Genomic DNA, 19,085 nt, shown 5'->3' with positions numbered 1-19,085 from the left:
TGTCATTTTCTCTACTCTCAATTGCCTGGTGCCCAGGTCTCTGTGTATTCCCTCTGGCCAGAAGGCTGCTTATGACAGCCAGATTCCATTATGATATTATTCTCTTCCAGGATGCCTTTGGAGGACCATTTTTACCTTGGCTAGTCCTACAAGCCTCCCTGTCAGGCTGGCTCTGATTTATGGTGGTGCATTAGCCACATAGCTACATTTAAAAAGGCGAGAGAATATTCAATGCAAACACTGTCAGACCAAAATAAAAAGGGGAAGAAGCGAGGGAGAATGGTGGTGGTGGTGTTGTTGGGGGGGCGGGGATGATAGAAGATGCAGAGTGATAAGCCACACTAACAACACTGAAGTAAAGTTGACTCCAGGTCTCTCTGTAATTCATCAGTACAGATCATACTCAACATTAAGCGTTTAATGAGATTTATTTCAACCTTTCCCAGCTCTATTCTTAAGTGTTGGAACATGTCTTTATGTATGTGCTTGCATACTTAAAGTAGATTGACAAATAAATAAACAAATAGACCTGTAAATAAAAAGGAAGGTTGTTAAAAGGCGAGAAACAAAAGAATGAAGGGATGAAAGAAGTCAAAGAAGTGCTGGGTAGATTTCATGGTGCTGTCCATGGTGCTGAAACCAGCACCAGCAGTTCCACTCCATGCAAAAACAGTTGTGTTTTCTCCTCTGGACCCACTGGCCTTATTCAAAGCCATGATTAACTGCCTCTAGTGCTGCCATGCCTATCATCAGTTTCACAGCTACTGATCAATCTGACCACAAAGACTCCAATTATTCACTTATGAGCAGTGGCTGGAAAGAGACATCCCAAACGGTGCCATGTAGGTAGCTTTCCATTTATGCTTTTAAGTATAAGGTTGACCAACCCCCGTGTATCACTCCCATCGAACATCCTCACATTTTTTCAGGTTGTCGTACTTATTTACATGTACTGTGTAATGGTTATATATGGAGGTGAAACACCATCCATCTTTTTATTTCTTAACGACCTGATGTCAAATAGGCAGCATGAATTGCCTGGAGAGCAGCTGGTGTGCATTCAAAAAAGGCAGAGCAATCATCCTTCAGATGCTGTGACTGCATTCCTCATTCTTCTTTGACAGGGCTGGTGTTGTTGTTGTCGTCGATAAGTCATTTATACATTTGCTCAATATGCACAAAATGCCTCCACGAACACGAGCAAACAAGCATGGAGGATATGCAAAACACATTGTGTGTTTGCCAGCTTACCAGAGGAAAAACAAATACAGCTACATCATGTATTAGTTTACATTTCTGAATTTTGTAATTGCTTTAAATCATTTGGGTAATGGCTGCCAGTCTGCTGGGGGGAGAAATTACTTTATTTACTCTCTGGAACAACTGTGGCTGCCAGCTTGAGAGGAATCTGATTGGTCTACTGCCAGCAGCAAAGGAGTAGAACAGTGAGTCAGACTGTAAATCAGAGCTCAAGATCAATGTGTTCTCTAATCGCCTTTTATTTCCTGACTTAGCATGAGCCATTAGCTCATTGGCTGCCCTGCCTATATAATGCTCAAGTGTTTCAGCAGCGTATTGATGACAGTACAATTGAGTAGCGCCACCTGTAATTGGTGCTTGGAGGACGTAAACCTGGCTGTGTCATAGCACACGACAGGTCTGATATGATGCGTCGGTTTATTATTTGTTAGTCTGAAAGTGGTGATTATTTAGCCCTGCACTGTATGAGCTGGAAAAGCACACCTGTATGTGTCAGAGTGCTTAATGACTGTCTCACTCGTTACACTTATCACTGAAGCTGCAGGGGAGATTCTGATGGATAAGCTCATCAAGAGCAGTTAGATTTTCTGCATGGTTTCTGTTTTGTTCCCAAATTATTTTAATTAATCTCGCAGCCCAAAATGTAACTACACATAAAATTAACCTGCCCATAATTGTATTATTGCATAATAAGATATAGACTCATGGATCGCTCTCAGAAGATGACCGACTCGTCATTCGTCACATCATTCATCTTAATCTGCCCATGTTCAGTCCCTTTTCACAGTTCAGTCAGAGCTTTCTCCTTCTTCCTCATGTTGTTTTAGGCCTGTCAGTGCTGCAGAAAGTTCTGGACACAGCAGCAGAGAGGAACTGGCTGGTGACCTCGGTTAACGTGGAGACCATGACGGAGGCCTCCTTCTTGAAAGTGTTCCAGGATTTGGACAAGAGGAAGGAGGGTCAGATTATTATTGATTGTGAGACTGAGAGACTTACTGGCATCCTGAAAAAGGTAAAGAGCTTTTCTCAATTTTTTCAATGATTGCACATTGTGTAAGGCTGTGATTTATATACCAATTATAGCCTAAACACTGCAACCTCAGAGCACAATATAATTGCATTGTGTATTATACATCGGCTCCAAATAATGCAAGTTTGACTTGATCAGGTAATGTTCCTTTTGGACACATACCAGACTTGTTATAATTAACAGTTAATCAACCTGGAGGAAGGACTTTTAAAAAAATATATTGAGCAAAGTTTAAAAGAGATTTTTGGATGAAAAAAAAGTGGACAAGCAGGATTAGTAGAGAAGTGATGTGTATGGAAAATGGTTGGTGGTCTACTGTGGAGGTTAGACTCTGGTGCATCAATTATAAGAGAGATGAATAACACAGTGTTAGAGTTTCTTCTCATTCACCCCTGTACTGATTGTTCCTTTATTCCTATAATAATAATAACAATAGGACCAGATAACTCTTACTGCTTTAGCCTCAGCCCTCTCTGTTAGTGTGATATAATTTGTGCAGCTATCTAAATGTACTTATGAGACCCTTTTATGAGGTCATTGTTTCAAATTAGTCAAACATTAAAAAGGAAGCCAGAGGCAAAGTTTTCCACCAACTCAAGGAAGCTAATGTTGCTCAGCTAGGTACAGAAAGCTAATGAAATCCACCAATGACAGTTTTATATCTGCTGGCAAAACTAACTGCTTAGAAATGAGGAGCTTGCTTATATTGAATTCTGTCTGAAAGGAAGGATCCATTGTTATTTTTTAACTATAAAGAATTTCACATTAACCTCATGAAATGAGAAACCTAGTTTTGTCTACCTCTGTCTGAAATGAAGAACTCTGTTTTAATTGTTAAGAAATTTGACTGGTTAATGTGCCGTTAGTCTGTGCTGTGCAATAACATAGAGACTGACAACCAAAGAAACAGTCATTTAGTCAGCAGTCATTAAATGACAGTCACACATTATACACATACTGGAATGAGTTTATGCATACAAGCAATTTTATGCAGAGAAAAAGTAACACATTCGTTATTTTGGATTTGTCACTTGTATGATTTACGATTTTTCAGTCAGATTTAAATCATTTTTTTCTGTTTCTGGACATTGTTGTATATAAGGGGGGAAAAAGCACATGTGATGTACATAAATGCACCATGCATGCACACACACACACACACACACGCACAAACGTGCACAACCCCATCCGTATGTGAAGACTATTAGTGCTCAGTGCAAATGTTATTGATGGCCCAGTGTCTGAAGTTAAGGTTATTGCATCAGTTCTCACCAGTTTACAGGAGCTGAGCCTGAGAAGTTCTCCATTTAGACGGCCACCATCAATCACCCACATCTGCTCCCTGCCTCCACGGTGCACCCAAACAATGGCGAACACACGTGCACACACACACACACACACACACAGACACACACACACACACACACACACACACACACATCTTTTCCTCTTCTGCCCTTTAAACTCATTCCTGTTTTCATCTCATACAGTACACAGATTGTCTTATGATAATGTCACTGACAGTATTCAGAGGTAGGATGACTTTTTTCCGTATATGCTGAAATATTTCAGAGTGTGTTTTCCTACAGATAGACAAAAAATTACCTGTTCTCGTGAGGCTGAACTCTGAATGACTCTTCAAATTTGCATGTATAATTAAAAAGGCTACTTACATCCAAAACATTTCTATTTGCAGTCCACTGTGACAATATAGTGTTTTTTATCTTTTCTGTTGGTGTTCGGGTGAATTGGTGTCAGCGATAGTGTGTGTCTATCCTCCTTCCCTCTTGTTTTTCCATGCCCGAGGCTCGGCCGGGGGACCTGCCTTGTGCTGGGGTCACCATTAATAACAAATGCCACCTTCTGTCATGACCTACAGCATCATTAGATGCACACACATACAACACACAAACAAATAACTGCACTCCCCGAAGTATACACCAGGGAAGATGCTCACAGAGAGAAAGAGCAGTGAAAAATGTGTGAGGTCATGCCTGAACAAAGACACAGAAATGAGCTGCTTATCCACTGTGCTAGGGCTTTTAATTGGATGGTGCATGGATTTAAATTAGTGCTGCCCACTCAGCCTTATTTTATGTGACTCCCCAGTATGCTGTGATGACACATATACACACAAGTCTTGTATAGCAGTCCCCTTAAGGGCCACCAGCAAACAAGACTCCAATGAGGGGGAGCAGGGGGTTGTTTTTGTTGCATCTAATGCTCCATTTAAATGTCAGTCAAAGTGTTGTCCAATGTGTCCATTTCACTTATGAATAATCTGATGCTGGAATTACACTACACACCTCTCGCTGTGTTACTCAAAACGGCCTTGCCATCAGTGCTCGACTGACCTGTGCCGCCTGCGGTGAAGAGAATGACGGCAGCACAGGCAGGAGAGAAATAAGGTGTACGCGTGGGAGAGGGGCTTGTGCACAGTTCAGCATGACAGATTGCATTATTTGATGATATTGTTAGATCACGATGAAGTTCCAGGGGAGTGATTTAAATATTGGATCAAAGATCACACCAGAACTCTCAGGGGGAGGAGGGAAGGAAATATAGTACAGTATACAGTGTTACATACAGGTAAAAGCATTAAGTGGAATATGTTTAATGCAGTTTACTTCTCTTAAAGAGTTGAATATTAATTGATGTATTCATCCATTTCTACTACTATTATTAAGTCATTTTTAAACAATTTACAACATCTAAGTGAATTCATTGATTCTTGATTTTATGGAGTGGGTAATGTTGCTATGTTGGCTTTTTATAGATGAATAACAACATTTTTTTAACATTGGATTTCCCATTGCTCTGGTCTCTTTGTCCTGTACAGGGTCAAGTACACTGTTGTAGGTATACTGCTGTGACACTGTCAAAACCCTCCCCTCGTCCTCTCAGTTGTACATACACATACTCACAGACATACTGACTGACCTTCTGCTCTTGTGTCACACCTCTTATTCCCTATTTCTCTTTTGTCCTTGTCTTCCAGATTGTCGAGCAGGGCAAGAATGCAAAGAGCTACCACTACATCCTGGCTAACCTGGTAAGCAGTCACATACATACTTTCTGGGAGTTTCTTTTGAATTTACATTGCCATTAAACATGGTGCTTAACAGGATTACAGACTTACTTTATCACTAGTTTAATAGACTTGCCTAATAATGCTGCCAGGAAGTAGCGGCTTTACGTCTTTTATAACTTCTCGTGCCATTTTCCTCTTCAGCTACATCATATATTATTTCACCACACTGTCAAACCTGCAGGCACTCTGTAACAGCAGCGCAGTAGGAGACTTACAGTACGTGTGACTGTCTGTGCAGTCTTGCAGTGACAGACAAAAGGTCAGACAGTCAATGTATGCAAGCTTATATCCATTAGCTCTCTTTGTCTGCTGCCATTTTCTCAATGTAGACCCCTACAGCAGTGTTCAGGCTTACTAAATGCAACCAAATGAAGAGAAAATTGACATCAACAGACGCCTTAGTAATAACAACATTAATATGCAGCTGCTGGCTTGAACAATTTCTCACTGCTGGAGTTTTAGATTGGCTCAATCTCTCTTGTCTGGCCAGTTTGCCAGATTTAATTTTAAATGATAAGGCTTGGGTGGTAATAACAGCTGATATGCAAAGTGGCCACAGTCATTTATAATGGGTCCATAAAAAGGTTTGCACAAAAATTACTTTTTCTGTCTCCTTGCACCTTTTTTTATTTTATTTTTTTTTTAAGAATTTTCCTAATTTACTTACTTGTGTGCAGCTGTGTATTTTAGTCTTTATCTGAAAAATAGAGCATAGTGTGTTAGAGAAAAGAGAGAATTTTTTAGTGAATACATAAATGTGGTTATGATATCTGTCGGATGTCCAGTGTTAGTAAAGGCTAGTTTCTATAGTAACCTATTCAGCTCACTGCACTGCATTAGCTCATACATGGAGCAGAAAAAAAGACACAAGTCTGTCTGCTCAGCTGAGAAATATGGACACCTGGCAATACACGCAGGTACATTAGGGGGGTGGTGGAGAGATTCGTTTCCATTTGTCTCGTAAAGCTTGTGCTAGCCTTCATTTTGTACCTGTCTCCATGCCAACCTTCCACAAAGAAGCAGACGGGCGTGGAATAATTTGAACTTTAAGCTACTCAACAACCAGCTGTGTCTATTTGCCTTTAAGGTGGGAGCTGTTGACCAGTCACACATTTACGGTATGGATATGGACATCAAATAAGACAAGTGAGGGTTTCAGAGACAAATGACATGAAACAAATAACATCAGAGCAGAGAAGGAAAAAAAGGGAGAAAGGTATATGACAGATGCCTGGCAGGAGTGGCACATTCTCTTCTCATCAGTCAAAACTGTTCTTAAATCTATGACAAATCACAGACAAAACTCCTCTCCCCCTCTCCTGCTCTGCCTCTACTACCACCCAGTCCCACTTGTGTGCATCTTCTCTCTCCATGCTGACAGGCAGCCTGCTGAGAGACTGCCTCTCATTCTCTCTCTCTCGCCTTTCTCCCTCGCTGAAAAACTGCCTTCCCCACATAATAGTCAGAGAGAGAAAATGCAAGTAGGAGATACCATTACATTAAATTGCTTCTTTCGCTATTCTGCTCTCCCTCAGGCATGCCTTGCATTGTTCACAGCGGCCTATAAGGTTTTGATTCTTCCATTGTTAACAGTAGGCTATGAGGACTCAGTCTATCAGAGATGAGCTCTGGACTTTGCCCAGCATGAAATTAGGTTTTCTATTTTCTTTATCACTACTCTTGTCCCTCAGAAAAACACTGGGATAGAGTTTGCTCAATTGGGATAACCTCTCTAAGTGAAAATGATGGATTTGTCATTTTCATTATGCAATTAACACTTGATCTTTTGATAAAGTTAAAACAGTAACTTCAATGTAGTGCATTCTACAAAATTACCCTCTTATGCACCATGCTCACACTGGTTCCTAACAGTTTCAACTTATGACCCCTTAAGACAAAGTAATGCCTTAGTTGCAAACCCTCACCACCTTTTGCATATGTTAGTTATAACCAAATTCAATTCATTGTCTGTTTCTCTTTATATGAATTATTTTAGGGGTAAAATTATCCAGTGGCTCACAGCAAAAAAGGGCTCAGGAAAAGTCTGAAAAACAAACATCATTTGGTGCCACAGTGTTTTTCCATCATCTAGTGCCCGCCCCAAGGGGTCCCAAGATGATTAAATGGATTGTAATAAAAACAAATTTCTGTCCTACAAAATTATGTTAACTTTCTCTGCTGTTTTTCTCATTTTTGCAGTTTTTATTTGAAATACTGGATATTTTGACCTCTTCATACCCTTTAAAATCCTTTAAATTAAATAATCTATGCAGAAATAATCACTGTTTGGAACTTCTCACAGCTCATTTCCCTTCTGCAATTAGGCATCAAAATTAGAAATGTATTTGTTTAAAGGGATCATAAGCCAAAAAGGTTCCTAAGTTTGGGAACCAAACAGCTGTTACTAGACTACTGGACTGCAGGACACAGATGACTTTTCAGAATTTGCATGGCTACAGTGTCCTCACTACAGAGATATTTCTTTTCCTACCTGTCTATTTCATCTTCTGACTGTCCACTTCCTGTCACAGGGTTTCTTGGACATTGACCTGACAGACCTGAGGAAAGGTGGGGCAAACATCACCGGCTTCCAGCTCGTCAACAACTCGGAGCCCACCGTCAGCCGCATCGTCCAGCAGTGGATGGAGTTTGACAATAAAGATTCCAAAGTGCCCAAGAGTGGACTAAAAGTATTTATGCTCTCCTCTTCTTCTCTTTTCCCTCTATTAGTTTCCCTTTTATGTCTTTAAAGTGATCATGCAAAAAGTAGAAACGTACCATTGGATTTACTAAGAGTTTTTCTGTCATGTTCAAAGTACTATAAACTAAATCATGATGATCAGCTCAGGAGTTTTGATAACTGATTTTCTGTGTGAGGTTAGGGTTACTTCAGCCAAGAAGGCTGACATTTCCCCAGTACCCTCTAGTTTATTGGTGACTGTCAGCAGCATATTGCATAAAACTTATGAAAGGTCTCCCATTAAATTTGGTGGATGGATAACCCTTGATTTTATCTGAGTTTGGTACTTCAGATCTGGAATTTCTCCTATTAAATGATAATGGATTTTTGGCCATAACAACTGTCAAACCAGCTGAGATGGAGGACTCATTACAATTCCAAGAAGTGTATTTACACTGGAATGAACTACAGAGGTATTTGATGTTTTGAAGTGTATTTAAAGGTAGAGTCAGACATTCTGGACAAAGATTACAATGTTAACTTAACAGCCAAACAAATACAAATCCCTCCCTTCATTCTCCTGCAGAAGTTCCACCACCCAAATTCATGGACATGTATTGCTATGGCAACGACCGAAAGAGAAATATGGCAGAATCCAGAGCGATGCGTCGGCTGTAGAGTCACTTCTGTTCCTCTCACACATTATCATGAACAGAAAAAAAATATGTCTCATGTGAGCACAACAGTCCATCCACACTGTCCTCCTCTCTGCTGCCTCCCTACATCTCACTCAAGCGGCGTATAGTGTCTCTGTCCATAGAAACAGCCATCTGTCAGCTGCAGCAGAGCTTAGAGGACAGCAGCTGGACAAACTACCTTCACCAGGCTGACTAATAGCTGAAGTTCACTGAACCAAAATAGTTTGCATGTTAGCTACATGGGAAGAAATCAACAGTGTTTGTATTTGTATTTATTATTTCATCGATACAGTTTATACGTTGAAAACCCATATACAGCGACATATTTGTGTGATTTAAACAGCTGCCCGCTCAGATTACGCTTCACTAAAGTATATAGAAACAGATTTGTAGTGTAAAAAAAATGAGGGGGTCTCCGTGAGAATATGGACACAGGGGACTGTCGTGTCCTCACAGAGATAGCTGCTCCGATGACTTCCCCATTCTGTCCTCTGCTGACTGGCAGGAATAGTGTTGTGTGGCTTAGTCGGAGCCATACAATTATAGGGCCAGTGCTGTGTGTGGACAACAGCTTACACACAGAGCAGACAGCTAGCGAACTGTGATGCAATATTGCTGAATTTGACAAAAAGTGTATTGGATTAAAATTGCTGACTCTAACTTTAAGTAAACTTTTGTACACTTGTGGAATTAATTGAAAACCTATTTAAAGCTCATTCTTCAACTGCTGCCCCACCACTCTTCAGAACTGTGCTTGCTTTTGTTTGAATAGTCTGCTCTCTCTTCACAGTACACAGGTGCTCTAACATATGACGGGGTGAAGGTCATGTCAACGGCTTTCCAGAATCTAAGGAGACAGAGGATAGACATTTCTCGCAGGGGCAACGCTGGAGAGTGTCTTGCCAACCCACCAGCTCCCTGGGGACAGGGAATAGATATCCAGCGAGCTTTGCAGCAGGTCTGTGCACATAGATGGAAACATGCAAATGCACACACATACATGTACATACTTACACGTGCATGCACTTGCACAAATTCTTGAGTGACACATTGGCTAACAGCTCCTGAGCTGGGGCTAGCTGAACAAATTAGGTCTCATTCTGTCGTCGAAAGTTCACATTAAGTCGTAGGAGAGCTCTCCAGTATCAAATGTGACATCATGGCATAGTAAACAAAACCTGCAGGCAATAACACTCAGCCGTGATCATCATGGAATATGACAGCAATTGAGTTTAGAAATGTAATATTTGGCAATGAAATGGAAATGCCGGACTGGCTGTGAGACTTGTTGATCTCATGCGCACACAGACACACTCATGTATGTGTGAATAAATGTGTACATCGAGGAACAAGGAAAATGATTCTTTTTCTTGACAAAATTACAGTTGCTAAGTCAAAAGGCAATTAAAAGTCATATTGTTCTTTTATTTGTTTACTATTATTAACATGGGTTAAATGCATAATAAATTCAACATGTTTGTGGGCATATATGTAACTGCATGTGAGTGTGTGAGTGTGTGTGTGCGCACCCCGAGGCTCTGTCTGAAGAGTGGCTGTGCAGAGGCCTGCTCAGAGTCAATCTAGCCATCTGCCTGCAGATATACTGGAGATTGAAGCTGTGTCCGCTCAATTAACTCCATCACACAGCCCAGACAAACACACTGCACTGTACACATACATGCACACCGTCTGTCATTCGCCTCCGTGGGGACGCAAGCACTGTGGACTTTTCACAAATGAATACTATACAAACACATGTGAGCTATGCTTAACATGCATTGCGTGTAAGCACGACATGCAAATGCTAGCTGTCGGTGCACAGACATGAAGAAAAAATCCTGTATGAATAATGCTTCACAGCAGTTATTATTTATCCGTCTGGCAAGTCAGAATAACCTCTTCATTGTCTTTTACTCCATTTCAGGTCCGCATAGATGGACTGACTGGTCACATTCAGTTCAATGAGAAAGGCCGTAGAACTAACTACACTGTTAGTGTCATGGAACTGGCCCCATCTGGACCAAAGAAGGTAAGCCTGTATTTAAGATATGTATTTTTGCTCAAGGACCACATTTAGAAATAATTTCTTCAAAGCAATTATTGAAATAACTCCGTGGCTCACTTGAGGTTCTTTAATAGTATTCAATCAGTTCAAGAAAGGTCTGCTTGGTGACTCATCCTCCTTTTTATAGGTCGGCTACTGGAATGAGGATGAGAAGTACGTGACCACCGCCAGCTTCATGAGAGGCAGCAATGAAACCTACGGCCTGCAGAACCGAACTTACATAGTTACCACTATCTTGGTGAGTACAATAGAGAGGTTTAGGGATCTGTAGTAGGCAGGGTGTGATGGGAGAGACTGAGACACAGAAAGACAGAGTAACGTTTTTCATTTTCTTTTATGATAGAGTTCCTCCTAGGTTCAGCCCCTTAAATGAATTGAGCAGACATCTGTGATTGTATCTCCCTCTCTTCCTTCCCTTCACCAACTCTATCCCGCTAACTTTTCCCCATCTGACTGCTGCCTGCACAGAATCAAAATCACAATCACTTTATTTGGCAAGTACAACACAGGTAAAGAATTTTGTATTGGGGGCACTGGCATACTGACTATTGATGATTTGCAGACTCAACACAGTACATATTTACTGTGCATTTAAAAGGAAACACAAGGACAACACAACCTCACATTTAATGTCAAGAGACATGAAAAAAACAGACTGGAAATCATCACAAAGCCTTACTGTACTGTCAGTGAAGGAGGCTGGATTTGAGAATACAGCAGCAAATCTGACCATCTCTCATGGCAGTTAGGTTGTCATGTCAAGATCATGGCTAACAATACCTGTCTGATCTACAGTCAAAAATAATGAAAATGGCTGTACATCTTTGCAGGTACAGAATGTTCTCAGTGTCTGCATCATGTTAAAAAATTTAATATCAGAGAGTATATTTCGTCTCTGAAGACACCTGATGCCCAGCGCTGCTTCTTTTTCTACATCTCCTGCATTTTTCAAGTGTCTTTTATCTCTGGCCATCACTGCAGCCAGTGTAATATTGTAGAACTGAGACAGAGATATGGCTATCCAATATATGGATGTACTGTGTGGAAAAATACACTAGCTGATTTAAGCCATTCTGCAGCAGCCTTCGGGTCAAGCAAGGCAGTGCGGACCGTTGATCTCCACTGTGAGGGTTAATGGGGTAAAGAATTCCAACTACGTGATCTCCTTCAGAGAAATTCACTGTTCACCAGATAAAGGCATAGTGGGGGTGATGGAGCCAAGAGACCATGTAAAATACAAGTAAAAAGCATAAGCACACTCACAATCTTTGCAGTCTTCTTTTACTGAAGACAGTTTTCAATCAGAAACCTTGTGGCATCAATAGGAAACAGCTGAGTCTGTAACAGTGTAAAGTGATATAAGTGGTACCCAAGTGTCAAAACATCATCTGCCTAGCTGTCATCAAAATATGATGAATTTATGCTACCACATCTCTAAAATAATGCTTGAATATCAACAAATCTGTGTCAAATTGGCTCCATTAGTGTCTAAACAGACTCCAAAATTAACTCTAATACATTTTATCCAGGTAATTAAAAAGGAGCTACATAGCCCACACCTGATTTAACTTGATAAGCAAGGGCTGGAAGTGAAAATGGTTAATTCAGGTTACTTTTCCATTTATGTGTGACTACAGGGAGCATTGTGAGGAACAGTTTGAATAAAGCATGAATACTCCTTAACTGCACCAACAGTTTTTCATTATTTATATTCTGCCAACGTGATGTGAATGCAGCAGTCCTGAAGTCCTGATGCAAAAAAATGGAAATCGTGAGCACACCAAAGATCTCTAGAGGCAGTGCATCGATGAATGGCGGTGTAGACATGACATGAGACAAAATGACACCAAGCAGCATTAGATGGAAGTTATGTAGAGTATCCGATACAATGTGTTAAACTAATAATGCACCCTGTTGGCATCTAATAAAGATGTACTCATGAAAATACTCATTTAAAGCCGAAGGTTGCAGTCTCCCAAGAGTACAGACCCAAAATAACACTCTCTGACATAATCTCCTATCAGCGTCCCCTTTTCTAGGAAGATAAATTGGTTCTCTGTCTCAGAACCTAAGAGAAGAGATAAGGTGTGAACAGTTATTGGGCTGTGGGGGTAGCAGTAGAGTTTTTACACCTTTATAACTTTTTGTGCTCACTGAGTCGTCGCTCCAGGGTGAGCGTGTTGTTTTGCCAACATGCAGGTATGACGATGTGCTCCCCTGCAATCCGTACTGTCCCAGCCTCCGCACACAGGCAAGCCCGGGGTTAGCAGGAGATCTGGAGGAGTGAAGCAGACCGTGTTTAATGGAGCACTCAAGCTTGGTGGCTTCACGATCGTGGCTTTGTACTAAAACCAGGCCCTGACTGGAATTTAAAGGTTTAGTTTTAGCATTTTTTACCGCCTGGCTCAAGACTGGCAGGGGGGGGGGCACACAGAGACATATCAATCAAAAAGTAACTTATTTAACTCAAACAAATAAACATATTGACTTACTAGTGGGGTGTGTAAGTAGGAGAGACATCAGTTGTGTAAGCAGTGTGTGGTTGAATGACAATATCGTGTAAAGTGTATTGGCAGGTGCACCAAACCTAACAAAGGAAAACAAAGGGCTTAGGGCCCTGCTGTAGGCCTGACTCATAGAGAGAGAGACTCCCCGAAAAGCAGTCCTTTTATGCCTTCTTGGAAGCCCAAACCAGATAGGAAGGTACGAGCAGGTGACCCTCTCAGCACCACCTGGCAGTATCTGCAAAAAAGTCAGCAGAGCAAGTCAAGCAACCAGGCAGAGTGGTAGAGCATGTCACTCATGCTCGATATGAGTGTCCTTATGACAATAAGTAGTTATTTTAATAGGTATTCAGAAAGGAATAGCAGCATGCAAGTTATATCATTTTACAAAACTCCCTTGAGGTTGTGGGTTAATTGTTTTTAATGATTGTATCAGTGGTAACACTAATTAACTTTCATACATGTTTGCATTTGTACATTTAATGTGTGTTTTGTATTTGTGTATGTGTGTATTTCTATTATATTTAACATGGTTGAGTGACAGCAGATCTCAGCAGAACTGTCCAAGGTCAATGACACTGAGTCCCAGAGCACCTTCAGTATGGCATGCTACATCTGTTTGTGTGAACGAGTGCGAGCGCGCCTAAGTGTGCACTTGCACACACGCATTTGTGTCTCTTTGTGTCTGTGGGTTCAACTTCGAAGCGCTGCTCACCAGACCTTTCGCTCTGCTGTCTCCCCGGGGTGCCGTTTCTCTACCAGTGGGCATGGGGTTTCCATGTGTAACAATGATTACCTTCACCTCAACCATAAAGAGCAGGAGAACCCAGATAACTGTAACACAGTGGGAAACACCCCCTGCTCCCCTCCTCCCATGTCTAGACCTTGATGAAATATGGCGGCAGGATTTGCTCAGCTCAGCGCAGCCTCAGCTAAAAGCAGGCACACATAACAACTTGTGGGAATTGAGGTCCTCCCTGTGCTAGTGGACAATTCAGACTGAGATTCTGTATGAAATACATTTTTCTAAAAGTAAAGCAGAGCCCCAGGTGTCAAGTCAGCTGTAATTTCTCAGGACACTCAATCAGTGTGAGATGTACAAATGTTGGTCTGATATAACAAGGAAAACAGCGTGGCCCCAGAGCAGAGGTCAGTCGGGCTGGAAAATGCTGTCTCCTTCACTGTCTACATACACACACAAACGCACACACACACGCACGCTTCTTTATCACAGATCTGATGTCTTCTCAGCTTTAATAACCCTGCCCAATTCCTCTGCTTCCTTGCGGGCTGCTCCATGTTATCAACACTCCTTTCAATGTTGCAATGTGTCATAATAATTGTACTCAGGCACCCTTTGTGTTTGAATTACACACCATACCTTCAAGGAACAAAGCCAAAATAATACCTTGTAATTTCATATAATTATCTTTTCTTCTAAACCTCTCACAGCAACAATTATATTTTGGGCCCCTGTAAGATGTTTTTTCCCTCCAAAAGGCTCAGCTGTGACTATGGGGCAAAAGATTTCTGATGAATTACTGTGAATCATAAAAGGCTTCCGTAACATCCCTTCCTGAATTTTGAAATAGTCATATTAAACTTAACTACATGCTAAAGCTTAACTATCAGTCGTAATACTGTCTCTGGCTTAATTAGCTTAACAAACTGTCCTGCTGTAAAAACTTATGCTAGCTACTTACAGGCACAGCAGCTTGTGTCATGAAATGATGCATCCCAGTGTAGGTTTTGTTTTGTGACCTTTAACACCTAATGCAAACTGAAATAAGATTGACAAGCGTCGAAAAATAATTTGACTCATGGTTACCCTACATCCAACATACAGGAGTCTCCATATGTGATGCTGAAGAAGAACCACGAGCAGCTTACGGGGAATGATAAGTACGAGGGCTACATTGTCGAGTTGGCTGCAGAAATAGCCAAACATGTGAGCTACCAGTACAAACTGAAGGTTGTGTCGGATGGCAAGTATGGAGCCCGAGATCCTGAGTCCAAGATGTGGAACGGTATGGTTGGAGAACTGGTGTATGGGGTGAGTGGACAGAGCTTTATGTAGGATTGTCTATTTATTTATCCACTTAAAGATAGGAAATAGGCATAAACTACTGAAAGTCTGCTGTGAATGCTGTTTAGTAGAAATCAAAGGGGCACTCCATCAATTTGATCAATTTTACACATCAAGAGAAGGATACTAAAAATACCAAAAAGTCCTTTTTTTGATCAGTTCAGTGTAGCTATGGAAGAGCACATTCTTGGTCATTTACCAGTCAAGGACATTTTGCATTGTGGGAAATGTAGTATCCTGGGTATTTGGAACTTGACCCTCACTAGACATTAAAAGTCAGGATATATCGGCATTTGCTGTCATTTTTTTAACCTTTTTTATCATTCTGTCTCTTGTAAGTTTCTCAACTTTATGGAAGTTTGGAAATATTAAGTACCCCCTTTAAGATTTATTGTAGCTTTATTTTTGCATTGTTTCTTGTTCTGTTAGCAGTATTTAAAGTCATGCTTAGAATGATTGCACTTAAAGTAGCAAACAGTAATCAAAAAGAAAAATTGACATTAGAATTATTTAAAAGACAATATAATCATTAATATTCTACACTGCTCTCCATAGAACATAAAAGATGGCCAAATGAAATAACAAAATATTAGCATTATATACTCCTGTTTACTTATCTGACCTGCTTTTTTTTCTTCCCTCAGAAAGCAGATGTGGCTGTGGCTCCTCTGACCATCACCTTGGTCCGTGAAGAAGTGATCGACTTCTCCAAGCCCTTCATGTCACTGGGTATCTCCATCATGATCAAGAAACCCACTAAATCCAAACCTGGCGTGTTTTCATTCTTGGACCCTCTCGCTTACGAGATCTGGATGTGCATAGTATTTGCCTACATTGGCGTCAGTGTCGTCCTTTTCCTCGTGAGTCGATTCAGCCCGTACGAGTGGCATGCTGAGGACTACGAGGAGGGTGGTGAGCCGCAGAGTCCCACTCAAGCTTCGGCCTCTAATGGGATGCAGCAGGGCCAGACGGCAACGCAGCAAAACACCAACCAACAGAGTCCAGAGCAGACCAATGAGTTTGGCATCTTCAACTCCCTTTGGTTCTCACTGGGGGCGTTCATGCAGCAAGGCTGCGATATCTCGCCACGGTAAGGAACTGAGGCAAACTGTTTCTTTATACACTGCATCCATAGTCCTTTGAGTCTCTGCTTTTGTTGTTGCCACTCAGCACCACCTACATATTCCAGTCTGCCACAGCAACATTTCAACATTATGTTTTGCCTTCTTCTTTTACTCAGTTGGGCTTTTCTTATTGAGATTTTGTTTTTTTGGCAGTCACTTGTCATACAGAGCAATGGTAAAAGTTTGTAGAGGAGCAGCAGAGGGAGTTTGTGATGTGGTGATGTTGTAAAGTGTTGTGTTTTTATTCTCCAGATACTTCCTTTAGTGGTATAAACATGCCACCAACTTCTATGACTGTAAAACGTGTTTGCTCCCTTTAGAACCTCCACAATTTCAATTCTTGATTCATCTACCTGTTGTTCTACCTATCGATCCATCTATTGATCTGTTCATTTAGTGGATAAAGTGTTAAAGTGGGTATGGTAAATAAGTGGGTAAAGATAAATATTTGACCTTTGAATGACTATTATGAGAGACTCTGGTGTGAGTACTGAATGGTATGTGCTGGCTCCCCTCGAGTGCTCTCGTGAGCTTTGGTATGAAACCATTCTCAAAAGGTCACCAATTAAAAATCTCATTAAGTGTCTGAAATTAGAGAAACTGAGGTCGACTTTTTGAGCTTTCCGGAGGGACTAGCTGGAGGAGATGAGGAGATAATGTCAGTACTATCACTGCGGAGACAGGTTAGGTCATGGATAGACACCGAGCTTCTTGTCTCTTTAAACTTTAAGGTACATATACATTATGCACATTTGCAGTGTGGTGGTGCACACATGAATAATGTATAAGGATAATGTAATAACTGTGCTGTGAGGATGGAGAAGCTGATGCTGTTGCTGTGAAAAGTAGAAGTGAGCAGGTTTGGATGAGAAACGGAGAAGCTGCGTCATCATCGTCTCATAAATACTAATGTGCAAAAAAAGGGAAATACACTTATTCTCTTTCTAGCCAAAATGTACAGCCAGGAGATGGTTGGCTTGGTTTAGCTTAGCTTGGCTTTGCAGGAAAGCAGCTAGCCTGGCTCTGTACAAAGTGAAGAAATAGACCGACCGTCACCTCTAAAGCTCAGTAATGACCACATCATTACAAAAACCAAAGCTTAAATATGGCCATTCATGACAAGTTGTGTTTTTTCTGTTATTGTACATATAAAACAAGCCAGCTGTCACATCATATTTAATTGACACATATAAGAGTGGTATTATTTTTCTCATCTAAAACCTGTCAAGAGAGCACTATTTTCTCAATTTAAATCAAACTAGCCTTGTAAGAGCGGCTCACTCAAAATACAAGAAAAAAGAGACATATTCTTAGCCATCCAGATGTATGTGTTTGGCATTTATGTACCATGTTCTTAGATAAGAAATCTTCCTCAACCCTACTGCAGCGAAGAAAATGTAATTTTCTTTGTGAAGCTCACAGGATACCAAAACAACATTTAAAAAAAACAATTATAGGTATGTTGACAGAAATGTCTACTTTGGAAAATACACAGAAAACACTGTAAAGGTTTGTAACTTTTCTAAAGAAATACAAAGAACACACATAGTTCCAATGAAAACATCTATGTCCTAGTATATAAGACAATATGTGATGTGACTGTTGATTTTTAAGTGTATGCTGTGAGCACCTCCACTGAAATTTAATTTACCTCCATTTTATTGGACAAAATGCCTGAGATGGATATCTGAAAACCCTAGCAAATGAAACCAAAATGACCTGCTTTTATCTGTGCCTTGCTAGATACCACCAGAGGTAAGTGATGAAGCATATTGTTTCTGTAAATTTAGGTGACCTGACTGCTGCATCATCTAACTTATCAGTGACCAACAAGGAGACAGGTGTTTTTTTGTAAGGCCTGCAGGAATGAATATAATTATTAGTTTAGAAGGGCGTTGCTGAGGAATAGCAACGCTGCTCACTCAACCCTCACTGATGGCTGAAGGTTAAAGAAATTACAGCAATGTACAACACTCCATTTTGATCTTAACACTGCTTCTATCTTGTGACATTTACACAACGTATTTTCACTTTGCTCTTATCTTACACAAATATCAGAGGGGAGAATATCTGTGCACCTACAGGACTTTGTGCTACATGTAGGTGCTCAGCAGTACATGATGTAGGTACTGCATCCCTACTCCTGTGGGCTATTACCTGACATTTACCGTTTTCTGCCTGGAGACTCTGCTGTGCTTCGTGCAGGATGAAGCCTGTTGTCCAAGCCTTCTTTTCATACAGGCAGAGAAAGCATCTGCAATAACTATTGATTCCCTCGACCGCCTTTCAGAGAGAGAGAGAGAGAGAGAGAAAGAGAATATCACCGTGCTTACGCAAATTGCCTGCCCCCCGTGGTTTCTCTTTGTATGCACTCACAGACACTTTTGTGCATTTGTGCGTATGTTTCTGTGTGTACGCTTGACCACGCACAGTTTCATGTGTGTTTGTGCAGTATTTGCATTTGCTTTGCTTGGGGAAGCAATCTCTGCTGATGCAAGACCTTTCACTGTTTAAGAGGACAAAACATATTATTCCTGCTCTTGACCT

At 40.9% G+C, this 19,085-nt stretch overlaps 1 protein-coding gene across 1 annotated transcript in view; it reads left to right on the top strand.

The window, feature by feature from the left end:
• gria1a (glutamate receptor, ionotropic, AMPA 1a) overlaps window positions 1–19,085 on the top strand; it is a 61,602-nt gene that overhangs the window by 17,123 nt on the left and 25,394 nt on the right. Inside the window, exons 4-11 of the mRNA XM_053324343.1 lie at window positions 2,088–2,272; window positions 5,289–5,342; window positions 7,913–8,071; window positions 9,550–9,717; window positions 10,684–10,788; window positions 10,952–11,062; window positions 15,175–15,381; window positions 16,059–16,504. Of these exons, the coding sequence (XP_053180318.1) occupies window positions 2,088–2,272; window positions 5,289–5,342; window positions 7,913–8,071; window positions 9,550–9,717; window positions 10,684–10,788; window positions 10,952–11,062; window positions 15,175–15,381; window positions 16,059–16,504 (1,435 nt within the window). The remainder of the gene's footprint in view (window positions 1–2,087; window positions 2,273–5,288; window positions 5,343–7,912; window positions 8,072–9,549; window positions 9,718–10,683; window positions 10,789–10,951; window positions 11,063–15,174; window positions 15,382–16,058; window positions 16,505–19,085) is intronic.

The sequence above is a fragment of the Scomber japonicus genome, chromosome 8 (genome assembly GCF_027409825.1).
Source record: "Scomber japonicus isolate fScoJap1 chromosome 8, fScoJap1.pri, whole genome shotgun sequence".
Lineage (NCBI taxonomy): Eukaryota > Metazoa > Chordata > Actinopteri > Scombriformes > Scombridae > Scomber > Scomber japonicus.
The sequence above is the reverse complement of the archived record's forward strand: the minus strand, read 5'-3'. Positions and strand labels throughout refer to the sequence as shown.